The sequence below is a fragment of the Bombyx mori genome, chromosome 8 (genome assembly GCF_030269925.1).
Source record: "Bombyx mori chromosome 8, ASM3026992v2".
NCBI classification, from domain to species: Eukaryota; Metazoa; Arthropoda; class Insecta; order Lepidoptera; family Bombycidae; genus Bombyx; species Bombyx mori.
This window is the reverse complement of record NC_085114.1, coordinates 11,307,063-11,323,816: the sequence shown is the minus strand read 5'-3', so window position 1 is coordinate 11,323,816 and position 16,754 is coordinate 11,307,063. Positions and strand designations below refer to the sequence as shown.

The 16,754-nt window shown below is 37.6% G+C and overlaps 2 protein-coding genes across 8 annotated transcripts; one reads left to right on the top strand and one right to left on the bottom strand.

The window, feature by feature from the left end:
• The first annotated feature begins 125 nt into the window (after positions 1-125).
• On the top strand, positions 126-2,046 carry LOC119628847 (methylated-DNA--protein-cysteine methyltransferase). The gene is made up of 2 exons (XM_038012643.2): positions 126-483; positions 1,123-2,046. The coding sequence occupies exons 1-2, from the start codon at positions 145-147 to the stop codon at positions 1,369-1,371; spliced, it is 588 nt and encodes a 195-aa protein (XP_037868571.1). The 5' UTR covers positions 126-144; the 3' UTR covers positions 1,372-2,046.
• On the bottom strand, positions 1,957-16,754 carry LOC105842431 (gustatory receptor 63). 7 transcript variants are annotated; one of them, XM_062669776.1, is made up of 5 exons: positions 16,613-16,754; positions 13,434-14,709; positions 7,861-7,941; positions 6,085-6,296; positions 1,957-5,412 (listed from the first exon to the last, which is right to left on the bottom strand). In XM_062669776.1, exons 2-5 carry the CDS (start codon positions 14,166-14,168, stop codon positions 5,253-5,255), a joined length of 1,188 nt encoding a protein of 395 aa, XP_062525760.1. In that variant the 5' UTR covers positions 14,169-14,709; positions 16,613-16,754; the 3' UTR covers positions 1,957-5,252. The 7 variants fall into 7 exon arrangements, with proteins under 7 accessions (XP_062525760.1, XP_062525763.1, XP_062525759.1 ...); XM_062669779.1 differs by lacking the exon at positions 16,613-16,754 and having other exon boundaries at positions 13,434-13,795; positions 14,259-16,175; XM_062669775.1 differs by lacking the exon at positions 16,613-16,754 and adding an exon at positions 14,899-16,175.

Below are 16,754 nucleotides of genomic sequence, written 5' to 3'. Positions count from 1 at the left end.
CAAATAAATAAAAATAAAAATAAACCGAAAATCCAAAAAAGGGAGGCCAAATTCAGTAAGCCGATATTAGGTACGGTATGTACCTATCTCCATTATCTATGCCATAGATTACACACTTAATATATTCGAGATATAATATGATCTATGCAATTAACCGTGTTGACTGATAAAATGATTTTTTCAAAAATATCTGCTTTAAGTTCAAATAACGCAAAAGTTATAGTTAATATTTCAATTATTATATCACCAATAGGGACGATCATAGCTGCAGCTGACAATGATTACCTGTATATCGTATGTTTTGAAGATACAAAACAATTTGAAAATAAATTTAAAGTATTGGCTAAAGAGTTATCTTGCCGTTTTGTTCACGAAGAAAACAAAATTTTAAACACATTGAAAGAAGAACTGTTATGTTATTTCAATGGAAATCTAAAGAAATTCTCTGTACCGCTGAAAACTCTTGGTTCTGACTTTCAAAAGGTATTAAGGAATATTTATATTAATAGGTAAACTAGTGTCATAATATGAGGCCCCATGTACGCACCACCATCCTGACTATTGCGTTTCGGTCTGGAGGATGGGACAACCATCATACAACATAAACAAGATTCAGTATGTTCAGTACTTTGATTATATACACGTATATAATCGTGTATATATCGTGTGTATAATAAAAATATATACGTGTATATAATCAAAGGTTCAGTACTAATGTCTATAGGTCATATCTAAATCTCATTAAAATATTAATGCGGACTGTGTTTGGAGGTAAGAGGACAGAAGAGTGAAAAAAAATTTCCAAAGCATAACATAAATTTCAAAAGAAAATATGACATTTATTGGTTGTGAAGAACACTTGTCTTTAAGCTTATTTATAGCAAACAAATAAAATAAAAATGCTTCTTGCTTCCTACAAACAAACTCGAAAAGAAAAGACTGATAGCATTTTTATTGGTAATTTGTGTATTTGTGCATAAACTGAAGATATTTTACCTTCCCTCTGTGGCTCATATACTTGAGTAACCCTAGAGACAAAATCATGTCACTCCCTATAAAAATAGACACCACCAATACTTTTCTTATAAATAGCAGTATTAATTTTTTTAAATTGTTTAACAGAATGTCTGGATGAAATTACAAGAAATTCCCTTTGGCTCCACTTATACATATAGTGACATTACTAAGGCATTGGGACGACCAACAACCCATGCTAGAGCAGTAGGTTCAGCCTGTGGTGCCAATACACATCTTATAGTTACTCCATGTCATAGATTAATTAGTTTATCTTCTAAAGGTGGATTTAATAGTGGAATCAATCGTAAAGAATGGCTTATTGAACATGAGAAGAAATATGCAAACAATCTATGAAACCAACATTCCAAAAAAACATTCAGCAAAACATTAGTTGAAATAGTAATTAACTCTCTGATACTCTGATCTCAAAGTGTGATTTAAGAATAAGAATGAAACTGGTGGCATTTATCCTGAATAAAAAAATGGCCCATGTCATAATCTACTATAACAATTTTATGAATTAATTATTGAGTGAAAGAAGTACAAACAAACAAAGACATTTATTTAAAATATGATTGTCTCTGGGCATTATGATGCATAGGCATGAGATGTCTATGTAGTAATTTTAGTATCAGCAATGTCAGGAGCAGATTTAAGCCACAGCTTACCTTAAACGTTCAAACTTAATTTAAAGAAAGACATATCACAATGCTCAGAAATCATAATGGAGAAGCGTTCATTATCAAGACAGATGGCATAACACCTCTGGTAATGGATAATGGTTTTTTATCATCTCAAACAATTCTCAACGATTAGAAATGATCCATGAGAATGGGATTATTGAGAATCACATCGCCCCAATCTGTCTAAAGTGTAATGTGAGTGATAATATTTGAGAACCCACAGCCCAGAGATGGGAACCGTACTCAATATGAGACCTTATGCTTTATAAACCATTTATTTCTCAATTTAACAACTAATATTTATATTACCTACAAGCTTTATTAAATACACACTTCTGAAACAAAATGTTTGTTAAACAACATAAATTTCTTTCCTACTCCATATTGAACAGTGCAAGTTTCTACTTAATTCTGTAGATTTTTAAATTTGTGTACCAGATTGAATATTAAAAGTGGTGAGCAGAATATGGCATTAAAACTTTGTCACTCTAGAGTCTAACCTATTGACATGGTTTCATTCGATGATCTCAGTCGAGGAGTGTCTTTGGAGTAGATCCAAAGACACTCCTCGACTCCAAGTATTGCTATGGTATCCGAAAAAAAGTAATTTAAATCATATGAAATATATAAATATCTTTACCTGCGAAAGTTCTGTTTCATATTAGACAGATTTTTTTTAACATTTTTTATTTCTATCAATCAATGCACCCATGGTCGCCATTTTTTTTTTTTTCCGGGCCGAGGGCCGAACCTCCTACGAGGTCCCCGCGCCTAGGGGGCGCGCGGGGTATGTGAGACTCAACGATCTGCAGGTGTTGAGAGCAGACCGCGGGCCCAAGGAATTTAGGGCCCACCCACTAAACGACTCCCCTGCACTCTTACACCCGGCGTCCGATCTCCGTCCGGGGTCAAAACCCGGTCAGAGTAGGGGGGTTCCCGCGGTCAACACTACAACCAGACACGCGGCGCCACCCCGAGGACGCCCGACCGACGGGTCGTCGAGGCGATAGTCGACGACCAACGACGTCAGTCTCCGCGGTACGGCGGCCCTTCAGGCCGCCCGGGCGATGCCGCTGGTGTTCCGGGATACCCCGCTGGGCCAGAACCAGCCTGCCAGGTCGGAACGCGATACACCGCCGACCGGGTTGCTCTTCCACAGTATGTTCGGCGACGACAGCGACGACGAAAATGCGGACCGCATCGCAGTCCGCAGCCGCCGACGCGTCGTCCCGTCCTCCTGGTGCCAGCGCGCTAGAGTGACGGTAGCGTGCGGCGCAGTCTCAGCCCCCTTAGGTCGCCCCGTGACCATCACCGGGAGGAGACTGCCTCCTCATAGGGGCCGGAGCTGGACAAACGCCCTCCTCCGACCCCCGGCTCGACGGCGGCGGCACGGCGCCGAGAGGGAGGAAGAGTTCTCCCTCTCCCGTTCCGCCGCCTCCTTCTGCGAGATGGTGGACTCGCAGACGTCGAGCATCGCCTGCCAGGACTCATCGCTGCCGAGCATCGCAGCCACGACGGTCGGAAGCGACAAGTCCGGTCCTATTTTTGCAACGAGGACGCGGCGCTGCTCCGCGAAAGCGGGGCAGCACGCGAGCGTGTGCTCCGCCGTGTCCTCGTTGCAGCCACTGCAATGGTGGCACTTCAGCGTCGGCTCCCTCCGGGCGACGAGGTGCAGGTAGCGACCGAAACAGCCGTGTCCCGTGAGCACCTGCGTCGCTCGGAAGGTGAGACGTCCTCGGTCGCGATTCACCCAGTTCGAGAGGACCGGGCGGATCGCCTCGACGGTCCGTCGCCCGTAGGCGGGGTCCGCCAGGCGGCGAGACCACGCCTCGAGCACGGCACGCCGAGATTGAAGCTTCCGCGCTCGAACTTCCGCCGCGCCGGGACGCGGCTCCCCCCTGGAGCGGAGATCACATCGCCACGCGTAATCCGCAGCAAGCGCCTCCGCTTCCAGGTCCCAGGGAGGCGTCCCGGCGAGACCCATGGTCGCCAGAGGCAACCATCAAGCCCAAGCTGCGGAGTGGAGCATTAGTGACCGTGCTTCGGCGCGGAAGGGCAGTTCTTCCCGCAACGCCGGAGATAAAACGGATTCAAACTGAGGGCGCAGAGGGAAGCTCTCTTCGAGAGACTAAGTAATGCTATTTTAATATAAAACATTAACCATGGATATCTTAACCATGGGGTTTTGCGGGTTTTCATGGTGCAGGGAGTAAGTCCTTACACCTGTCCCTCCTGAACTCAAAAATTAATGGACCATAATGGAAATTTTAACACTACTTTAACTAACCTTTGGAACCTCTGGGTCTGCGGAGGGACTTCGCTTCTCTCTGTGTTTTGTACCGCACCGTATGTTCCATGGGGAGTGCTCTGAGGAATTGTTTGAGATGATTCCATTATTTCATTTTTACCATCGCACTACCCGCCACCGGAGTAGAGTTTATCCATACTACCTGGAGCCACAGCGTTCATCCACAGTGCGTTTCCAGAGATATTTTTTGCTACGTACCATCCGGCCTTGGAATGAGCTCCCCTCCACGGTGTTTCCCGAGCGCTATGACATGTCATTCTTCAAACGAGGCTTGTGGAGTGTACTTAACGGTAGGCAGCGGCTTAGCTCTGCCCCTGGCATTGCTGAAGTCCATGGGCAACGGTAACCACTGACTATCAGGTAGGTCGTATGCTCGTCTGCCTACAAGAGCAATAAAAAAATTACCGTCAAAACATTAACCGTACATAACCATGAGGCTCCCCGGGGTGGGGATAGAGTAAGCCCTTCGCATTCGCCGAATATATTGTGGAAGAGCAACCCCGTCGGCGGTATGTCGCGTTCCATCCCGGCAGGCTGGTTCTGGCCCAGCGGGGTATCCCGGAACACCGGCGGCATCGCCCGAGGATTAATGGCGTCGTTGGTCGTCGACTATCGCCTCGACGACCCGTCGGTCTAGCGTCCTCGGGGTGGCGCCGTGTGTCTGGTTGTAGTGTTGACCGCTGACCGCGGGAACAACCCTACTCTGACCGGGTTTTGACTTCGGACGGAGATCGGACGTCAGATGTAAGAGTGCAGGGGAGTTGTTTAGTGCGGTAGGGCCCTAAAATTCTTTGGGCCCGCGGTCTGCTCCCAACACCTGCAGATCGTCAAGTCCCACATATCCCGCGCGCTACCTCGTAGGAGTTTCGGCCCCATTACTGAAAAAAAAAGAAGGGGGTAAGCCCTTAGCCCCTCCCTCGCCCTAAACACGTCATTACGGATCATTCCGATCCATTAACGGTGCTTTTAGGTACCTTAAGCACCGGTCACCGTCTTCGTCGAACCCATCGCTTGCGACGAAGGGCTCGCCGAGTAATTAACCCAAAGACACAGCCCACTGAATTTCTCGCCGGACATTCTCAGTGGGTCGCGTTTCCGATCCGATGGTAGATTCTGCGAAGCACTGCTTTTGCTAGGTCCGGTCTTAGCAACACCTCAGGTTTGAGCCCCGAGAGCTCACCTACACGCTAGGGAAACGCTGATATAGCCTCTCAGGGCTATCACCATATCAGCATTTTTTTCAGTTAACGCTTTGTAATAATATTATTGTATATGTGACTACCACTGATGCTATAGACACGAGTAACGAATAGTTTAGTTGAAAGAAATTCGCCATGTTGAACTCGATCGGATGATTTTGAACTAAGTTTCGGAATTCCTGTAATGCCTCTGTTGATTCTCGACCTGTAAAGAATACAATTATAAAAAGACCGAGTCTATTGGAACCAATCAGGAAAACGAGAACAAGTGGGTGTTAGCGATTTCCACCTCTATAAAATATAAAAAAACACATTCGATAAAATGTTTTCCATAACCATAAATGATCGCAAATATACTTATTATTAAAAAACGTCAGACATACGGTGTCTATAATAAGGGTAGGTACGGAATTGCAGCCGTCTTCTAATTAGATGGTAGGTACGGATTTGCAGCCGTCTTCTAATTAGATTGGATCGCAAAATGGAATGACAAATGGCTAAAACTTACCTATCCTAAATTGCATTCATTCATTAAATTTTTTGCTCAAATTTTCTAAAAACATTGATGTATTATTAAAGTTATGTACTGTATACTATCATCTCTTTAGTGTCGGGTGTAACCTGTTATTAAAACTTTCATTCTGTATGAAATATAACTAGTTAATGACCCATTTTAATTCATATAATTATTCTAATGGTAGTATGCATAATTAGGAATAATAAAACTAAGTATCGAACCAAAATATCTCCATTATTGTTTTTGTTTTTTTTGTTTTTAATTTGTTGTGTGTAAATATGTGTTGACAATTTCGTAGTAGCCTAAACTTTAAAACGCTCGTACATCATCAAAAGTACAAAAATTCAAATAAAGTCTCACAGTTTTAATAAATCTTGATTGATGTAATTATGTGTTTTGTGCTTACTGAGATTTTTATTCACGATCATATGATCTATGACGTTGCAGATCCTAGTTCTTTGATAGTAGACCCGTTCACAGTGACTCACTAAGTTAATTATGACCGCACCACATGTTAGTAGCCGGAATATACTCGAAACAGCCGGGAAGTAACCACAGTTATAAGCTAAGTTCTGCAAATATAAAAAAATAAATAATTAGGATGCATATTTTACATACCTACATCTGTGTTGATCCGGAAAATTTCATACAGTAAATATAATACCGAAAAACGGGCAAAGTGGGAGAGTTTAAGTAGGAACGCGGAATCGGGCACTAAACCGGGAAAACGCTTGGAAAAAGAAGAAGAAAATATAATGATAATGCCTCAACATATCGGGAAACAATTATCTTTTACATTTTACACGAGTATTGTCAATGTATATCGTGTACTTTCAATAGTTTATTTATTTTAAATTTGTACCTACTGGTTTACTATACCATTGCTTAATGTATAAATTTAAACATTTTCTTTTATTTTGATTGTACCTAAAGTATGATATATATTGCATTAAAATACTAACTGATGATAGGGCATCTTGTGAGCCCACCCAAGTGCCTACCACTGTTGCGTTTCTGTTTGAAGGGTGGGAAAGTCGCCGTACTATAAAACTGATATTTAGAACTCGTGTCTCAAGATAGATGGCGGCATTTATGAGTACATTGTTGATGTCAGTAGACTCCGGAACCGCTTAAAAGCAGGTCGATTGTGAATTCGTTCACCCATCAAGCAAAAAAATATATTGGTATTATAGAATGTAAAAATGTACAACTTTCCGTTGCATGATTCGTATTTTAAACGCAGTCGGATTTATTTTTTTATCGAATAAATCATATTATTTTCACACTTTTTAATTAAATTTCTGAGTTCTGGGTCTATAGTTATATTGGCCGTTTTCCAATTACAGCACAAGAGCGCATTATGCGGCATAATGCTCAACTAAGCTTCAGCATAATTCGGCATTGTGCGTCACTGAGTCGCATTATGCTCTTTAATTGGAAAACTACCTGTATTCGTTTGTATTACCTGTATTAGTAATTGGAAAACGGCCATTATATAGTTCTGTGGTTAAATTATTCCTTTGGCCTTACAGTGTTCTATGGGCATCTCACTATTCAAAGGGAGAGACTTTTTGGCGGGAACGCGAGGAGTGAAGTTGTGTGATTTGTTTTATTATGTCTATTTAGTGTTTCTTTAGGTTTAAATGTGTAATAACGGTGGTTTATTAACTGTTTAATATCTGTGAAAGTGCACAAATGTGGGAAAATGAAACAAAACCGCTGGACGTAACTTCTCGGGATACTCAAAAAAGTCCACCGAAAAGATCTCAGTAAATGACCACTATCTTACTGAGATTATGTATTTCATCCCATATCATCGCATCTCATTTCATTTAATTTCATCCCAGTTGATTGATGTCCCAAATTAATCATCTTCATTTCATTTAATTTCACTCCATATTATCATTTTTCATAAAATTAAAATAAGACATGACTTAGTTAGGTCTTAGTTACTAGGTCATAAAATCCTATTAAAAATATATTCAAAGGGATTCGACGCAGACGCACCCACTTATTAACTCCATGGACGCACCTTAATCCGGTAGACAGTTTACGGTGTAGAGCGTAAATAATTATACCTAAATAAATAAGCTCCTTCGACAATTTGATAAAAATAAGTTTTTTCATGATACATACCTGGGACCCAATCATGATTCGGACTGATATATTTGTAAATCTAACCATATCAATGAGTAAACTCAAACTATTTAGAAGTATCTGAAAAAAATAAATAAAATCCTTAGTTTTTTTTTTCCTACCTAAGCTGATGATCTAGAGAAACCATGTCAGCATCGCCGGGCTAGTAGGTGAGCTCACGGGGCTCAAACCTGACGATGTTACTAACACGAACCCTAGCAAGAGGCATGCTACGAAGAATCTATCACCGGATCGGAAACGCGAACCACTGAGAAGATCCGGTGAGAAGCTCCGGTGGGCTGTGTCTGTGGGTTAATTTACTGGCCGAGCCGAGATATTAGTTCTAAGTTTCAGTTCTAGTATAAGACAATCGTTACCTCACCCTCAAAACTCCAATGCATTACTGCTTTGCGCCAGAAATAGAAAGAGGCTTACTCGTGCAGGCTCACAAGACTCCGTACCAAAAGTAATTCCGCAAATTACAATTTTTACTAGCTTGATTTTGATTACAAGATGTTTTTACTTCATCGTGGAAGCTAATTTTCGAAAAGCATCCAAGACTTGAACTGTTCTGTTTTCAATTAGGTACGTTTCAGTTAGGTAAGTATGATACTACTCTGAACAGAGATCGATCGCTTCATTGGTCCCATTGCTAATAGCGATTGTGACGGCTGCACCACGGTTCCGGATTTTATTTCCGGCCCGCGTAAGTCAGCTTTGTTCACTTTATTTAATATTCGACCTCTGGATGTACTTATTTGTGTATTAAAAGTGTCATTAACATATCGTCTTCTCGCATTAAAACTGTATAATCTCAAAACTTACTAATTTTACAGGAGAGTGTTTTAAAGGTTTAAAACATGTGATATTTTTAATATTGATCATCTTTGCAACATTTATTTTTTATTTTGTACCAGTTAACTAAAGTACGCTCTTTTGACAGTACTTATTTATGAGAAAAATACTGGTGATACCAAATGATTCCACATATTAAATAAATTTCGAATATTTTTGGAAATTGTACACTTTTAATGCGAAAAGACGATATGGGACAATCGAAGCTTGGAGCCTTATAATGCGGAAATTTATAAATAAGGTATATTATGTGAAAGTAACGTATATATTACGTCACGCGTGAAAAAAATACCATGATCTGTTTTCCGAAACGCGCCATAAGAAAGCAGTTTCAAAGAAAAAGAAATGAAATACTCACACGGAAACCATACATTCTATTAATGATCTCGACTTGCTCCGTAAGCATTAAATAGCAACGGCTTAGCAATTTTATTTCATTATTATTACAAGAAAGCTGTTTCAGAGCGTGAATTCTGAACTGTAGTTCATAGTATTTTGCACGCTCTTTAGAATTCAACCAGTTCTTATGACACAAAGTCTCTTCGGCTTGAAAGTTATCCTCACAGCTCATATAATAATGATGTATTAAATCAGCAATCATCTTCAGTCTAATTTCCACATTCATTATATGCGCTGATAGGTCCAATGTGGTCAGTATTTTAATGAGTAAGAAAATGTAGGCTACTGAATACACTAGAGGCGTGATCCATCCATAGTTCAGAAACCAAGCTATGAAGTCAAAACATGAACTTGAAAACCAAATGCACATAAATACCCATAACAATTTCACTATTCTGTGCTTGATAATCTCATAACATACAACCTCAAGTATTTTATCAATAATTTTGTATTGTTGAAAATATTCCGAGCTAATGTTTCTTCCATAATTCGTAACAAAATACAGGTCGACAATATATTGACAAAAGTCATACACCATTTGAACGCAATCCGTAATTTTAATTGAAATATTAACGTAGTCAAATACATAGATGAATTTGTAATACAAACTGTAAAAAATTAATGAACAAAGAACAAAAGCGGTCATGGTTATTCTGAGCTTAGTAGAACATTTTAGATCAATTTCCTCAATATTACTATTTAGTGCGAAGATTTTTAACAGTTTTGTAGTTGGTGAAATTGTATTCATTGTAGTAAGTTTTGTTGACTTTAAATGTATCACTGCATTACCGATTTGCATAGTTACCTACAATACGATTACGACATAAAGACACGACTGGCACCGAGCTATGAATTAGAATGAGTGTCTAATAATAAATGTTTCAATTTAATATACCCTTGAAATGTGTATAACTGTTGAGTATTGAATAATTGATTGATCTCATCGCTACTAATGAATGTGATATACATTTTTTTAATGTTTCGTATTTAATATCATATATAACGAATGGACTCGACAGACCTTGTCCTGTGCTCAGAATGTTCGAGGTCATCTTGTGAAGGTTACTCTCCTGAATGTATGAGGTAGCAAAGCTACAAAATCTATTCCGCAAGTACATTTTTCTCAATAAAAGGTACCTTATCGTTTCCTGTTTCTTCTCTGACAACGTATACGCATCATTTCATGATACCGACGAAACGGTTGCGACGCGAAAGCGGTACAAACCACCTTCGCTTCCAATATTAATGTATGGATGTATACCGTTCTGAAATTGCTTGCACTAGGCAATTCTATCGTATTAATGCAGAATAAGCATTAATGTCTTTATCCATGACCCTCCTTATCGTGGCCGCCGCTAACTACCTACATATCCGACACATGCGTCGGGCCAACGCAGAGCCACCGTTGTCCGAACACATGTCTTGTCGGATTTCCCGAATCCACTCTCAGTTCTTTTTGTTTTAATAAACGAGTTCGACGAGCGAACTAATCCATAGATACTGATGATCAGATCACCGACTTTCTCGCAATTCCGATCCTGTGGTAGATTCTGCAAAGCACTGTTCTTGCGAGGGCTTGTGTTAGCAAATTCTCTCATGTTCAGTACGTGACTCACCTATCCGTCCGTACGTATAAAATAACGTTATAACGGTTGTTTATTAACGTTTTAGTATCTGTGAAATTGCACAAATGTGACAAAATGAAATTAAGCCTTTGGACGTAGCTTTTCGGGATTATGTGTACTAGTGTATAAAATAACTTCCTGTTTATATATGACAGACCTATATACCGGTAAAACGGCGTGATTCGGGACAAATTCCAACTTGATGAAAAATTTTAAGGTAGTTGTTGACATTTAAAATGCTATATCAGGATCAAAATGATTCAGTCTTGGGGGCATCTTTGTTATCCAATTTAAAGCTATGCAATTAGCATTCCAGTTTAAGCAAAAAAAGTAAAAATAGGTGTTATCCCTATTTACCCAGAAATTGCGGTTATTCGGGACGAAATTAGTGTAAATAGAGAAATTTGCTAGGGCTGCACTCCTTGGTTTTAATTAATTAATTTATGTAGTTGCACTAACAAAGTAATCTATCTATATATATATAAATGAATTGCTGTTCGTTAGTCTCGCTAAAACTCGGGAACGGCTGGACCGATTTGGCTAATTTTGGTCTTGAATTATTTGTGAAAGTCCAGAGAAAGTTTAAAAGGTAGATAAATATGAAAATGCTCGGTATTAAATAAAAATAGCAATTTTGTTTTTCCTTTGATGTGGACCCCTGTCGGACGGATTCCTTTTGTTTGTTTTAAGTTTATTTTATATAAAAGCTTAGGTCTTTTATTTATCGATTGAGGGAGGCACTACGAAGTCTGCCGGGTCAACTAGTCATCAATAAAAAACATTGAAAAACTGACAAAAGTACATGGCAGATGTCACCTCAATCATAGGTGCAATCGACAATGCATTGACAACAAAAATAAAAAATATATAACCAAAACATGAATATATTTAATTTTTTTATTATAGCTTATATGGGTGGACGAGCTCACAGCCCACCTGGTGTTAAGTGTTTACTGGAGCCCATAGACATCTACAACGTCAATGCGCCACCCACCTTAAAAAATATCTGGGTTAAGAGATTAGGTGTGTCCGTTATTCCATGGATTAATCAGGTGGATATCCCCACTCTTAACAAATATTAATATATTTTATTATGTATTACTTAGACATTTTTGTCCATCTTGAGATTTCATTGTTCTAATAACATGTCAATGCAAAACCCAATTACTTATGTTAAATTGATTAGCTATTTCAACTTGTTGGATGGTTACATTTGAAGGGATTGGGTTCTGTAGGTGATGAGGGGCTATTTAAAAACACAACTGCTTCATTATAATTATATTGCAGATAGCTTTAACACTTTTACACCATTATACAATTTTTATCTTTATATTTTTTTATAAAACTATTACATGTTTTTCATGCCGTGTCTAGATGAGAAGTAATTGACATTTTCTTACGAGAATACAATGATCTGTTTTTTAAAACATTTAAAATAATTCCAATATTCGAAATCTAATCAAGTGTCAAGTGTTGCCTGCCATTACATTTAATATACAAACTCCAACACACCCCCTCAACACTTGCACACATTTTTCTCCGTCTATAATTTAATACCAAAAAAGAATAACGCTAACCTGACCTTCATAAATGAATTACTTTCCATACATACCTTAAAACCTCACAACCACTTACATTCCGTTACTTCCACTTAATCCCTCAATTCAACCAACAACTATTCATTCAACCTTTCAAACTTAATACCATCTTTAATGTCGCTTCCTTTAATCCTTTCTTACTTCTCCAACTCCAATTCGATCAAAAATGTACTTTCATTCAACCATACTACCATTCAACCTTAACTTCCCTCTTGACTCACTATATAAAACCTTAACTATAATAGTCTAACTCCTTCTCGACTTCCTACATAAACTCTTCAAGTTTATTTAAAACTTTTAACGCCTTCTCAACCTCTTTAATAACCTTAAACGCCTTCTCAACCTCTTTAATAACCTTAAACGCCTTCTCAACCTCTTTAATAACCTTAAACGCCTTCTCAACCTCTTTAATAACCTTAAACGCCTTCTCAACCTCTTTAATAACCTTAAACGCCTTCTCAACCTCTATAACCTTCCTTTAACTCCTACTCGACTCTTTTACCTTTAACTCCTACTCGACTCTTTTACCTTTAACTCCTACTCCTTTTACCTTTAACTCCTACTCGACTCTTTTACCTTTAACTCCTACTCGACTCTTTTACCTTTAACTCCTACTCGACTCTTTTACCTTTAACTCCTTTATCTCCACTCACAAACGACAACATAACATAACAAATAACCTCAGATAGCTTTATTCAACACTCGAACTCAAATATAACTTTTCATTTCCATAACAACCTTTCATTATCTTAATATCTTTCACTTATTAAATTTTCTCACTTTCTTTTACTTATTAACCATTCAATCATTTTAATATAAGAACTAAAACCAAAATAATAAAGTAAAATTCCTAACATCTATTATAACAACAATAAAACAAAACTATAAAAGAGACTCAAAAGGATATTAAAAAACGACTGTAAATATTTTTGTATCAATAATGTGTACTTTTTCCACGGCTAGACTATCTATTGCATTTAATTTCTACTTCTATGTCTTCTGTAAAATTTATGAATTCTTTACTTGAAAACATATGTGACGATGCTCCAGAATCAAATATAGCATTTATTTTAATAAATTTGGAATTACCACTTACCGAATTATATGTTCTACAAAATTGCTTTATATGCCCTTTCTTACTACACCTGGTACATATTTTGTTTCTATAGCACTCATCCGTACTATGTCCCGACTTGCCGCAGAGGTCGCATTTTTTATTTTTACAGAATCTTGCTATGTGCCCTGGTTTGTTGCAGATGAAACATCTCTTTTCGTTTCCTTTTAAAATTTCTCGAGATTCTATGATAGAGTCTTCTTTGATGAATTCCAATTCATTTTTAATTCTTCGGGTTAATTCGTCTAAATTTTTCTTTTCTACGTCTATATTGTTCCAAATTGATTTGAAAGTATTAAATTTTTCCGGCAATAAATTTAAAATTTTGTGCATAAATGTTTGTTCTGAAATTTTATTCTCTTTACTCGTAATTTCAAACTGTATATTTTGTAATTTATTTATATCTTCTAATATGTTTCCCGAATATTGCATCTCGAAAAAATTCATTACGTGTTTTATATCTTGTCCTTGTATATTAAAATCATACATAAAATCTAATTTTTCAAAAATTTCTATAATTGTTTCCAAATTAATTACATAATGTAAATATTTTTCTTCAATATAACTAAATATTATAAATTTCCCCTTATTTTCCAATTTTTCCTCATTTTTATCGTCTATTTTTATACCCTTTGTATCCAGCAATAATTTAATTAGCTTTCTCCAAGCTTTATAATTATCCTTATTTGTGAAAGGTTTTATTTTTATTGAATCCATGTTTGGTTGCTATGAATATTCGTATATAAACAGTTTGGTTTCCACGGTTATATTGTCGTCTTTTAAACAGCAAAGTATAATAAATATTACCTTTTAAATTTGTTCTGGGCCCATAACCTGTTGGATGGTTACATTTGAAGGGATTGGGTTCTGTAGGTGATGAGGGGCTATTTAAAAACACAACTGCTTCATTATAATTATATTGCAGATAGCTTTAACACTTTTACACCATTATACAATTTTTATCTTTATATTTTTTTATAAAACTATTACATGTTTTTCATGCCGTGTCTAGATGAGAAGTAATTGACATTTTCTTACGAGAATACAATGATCTGTTTTTTAAAACATTTAAAATAATTCCAATATTCGAAATCTAATCAAGTGTCAAGTGTTGCCTGCCATTACATTTAATATACAAACTCCAACACAACTAAAAACTTATTCCTAATTTCATAGGCTTCTATTACTGTTTTTAATATTAAGGGATCATATCTCTTGTAAGGATTTGCACTCTTTGATACATACACGCGAGGCATATCTAAAAATAGAAAACAACACGTAACTGATAATATAAATATTTGCCAAACAATAAAATAACACTGCATTGATAATTTTAAATAGAAGTTCTAGACAAAACATCATGAATGATGTAAACTTCTTAGTTGAAATTATTAGCCATAAGTTGACGTCATTGTCAATCTATTTTATTCGTTATTTGTCAATGTACCTAATGTAATCAAAGCAAATTTTACTGTTAATTTTAGCTTATTAAAACCTTATATTCAGTAAAGGTTTTCTCTTATTACAATTTAATAAGCTAAATAAATAAAAAATGGATAGATATCTCCGCCCTGAAAGGTTTGATATCGACCCGTCAGATAGCTCTAGTACGAGAGCTTGGATACATTGGCGTAAAACCTTCGAAAACTTCATTTTCGTGCAGAAGCCGGCCGTTTCAGAAACAGATGCACAGTCGGTTCGTCCGCCAGAAAAATGGGACAGCATAAAGTTTCAACTTTTGGTAAACCATATATCACCAAATATCTACACATATATAAGCGAAGCTACGAACTACGAAGAAGCGATCACTATACTGCAAAAACTGTATGTAAAACCAAAAAATCTGATTTTTGCTAGACACATGTTAGCAACAAGGAAACAACGTCCAGAAGAAAGTATTGACACATATTTACAAGCTTTGAAACTACTTTCTAAAGATTGTGATTTTGTGGCTGTTGATGCAGAAACAAACAAAAACGATAACGTACGTGATGCTTTCATATCCGGTATATCAGCGCATAAAATCAGACAAAGGCTTTTAGAAAACTTAACTTTAACACTTGATCAAGCTTACAACCAAGCACTCTCTCTAGAAACTGCAGAGATCAACTCTCAAAACTTCAATACTGTCTCTTTAAATGCTGTTCCTCCAAAAGAACCAACATTAGTCTCTTCGAAATCACAAACTCTGCACAACGAGACCTGCTCTTCTGTTAATACTCCTCGACGACAAAAATGTTTCTTTTGTGGGGGTCAAATACATCCTCGTAAGAACTGCCCTGCATTTGAAAAGACTTGTCAGCTCTGCAACAAGAAGGGGCACTTTGCCACTGTTTGTAGAAGCTCTTCTAAATCTACAAATTCTGTGGTAGTAGGTACTGAAGATCTTTCCGCTTGTATCACAGCAGCGTCACCTTCTTCATTACGTAAAGCTACTGTACCCGCTTATATTCAGGGAATAAGAGCAGAAGCACTTCTCGACACCGGCAGCTCCATCAGTTTTATAAATGACAACTTTGCAAGACTATGCGGGTTAAAAAGAAAATCCTGTAATCAGACTATTTCTATGGCCTCTCTTAATTATACTTCACAAGTAGAAGGTCAAACTTGGCAAACCTTGAAAATCGGAAATCATAGATATGATAATGTGAATCTTCTTATCGTGAAAAATTTTTGTGCTGATATAATTATCGGCCATGACGTCTACTAACTATTTCTGGCCGTACTCTTGAAGAACACGATCATAACTTAGAAAGTTTTATGAATGCCGCAAAGAAATACGGTTTAACACTGAGTATACAAAAATGCAAATTTTCTCAAAAGTCAATTAATATTCTAGGCTATAATATTCAAAACCACATAATTAAACCTGACAATGAGCGACTCAAGCCACTGATTAATTTACCTCCACCAAGCGATTTACCGACCTTAAGAAGGACACTCGGCATGTTCGCACATTATTCTAAGTGGATTCCAAAATTTTCTGAACGGATCCACTCACTTGCTAATACGACGATTTTTCCACTCACAAGCGAGCAAATTAAATGTTTCGAAGGCTTGAAAAATGATATCGCAAAGTCTTCTATACATGCAATTGATGAAAATATACCTTTTACAGTGGAAACTGACGCTTCCGATCATTCCATTGCAGCAGTACTTACGCAAAATTCTAGACCAGTGGCGTTTTTCTCAAGAACTTTGAATTCAAGCGAACAAAACCATTCCGCCATTGAAAAAGAAGCGTACGCCATTGTGGAATCATTGAAGAAATAGAGACATTTCCTTATTGGTAGACACTTTAAG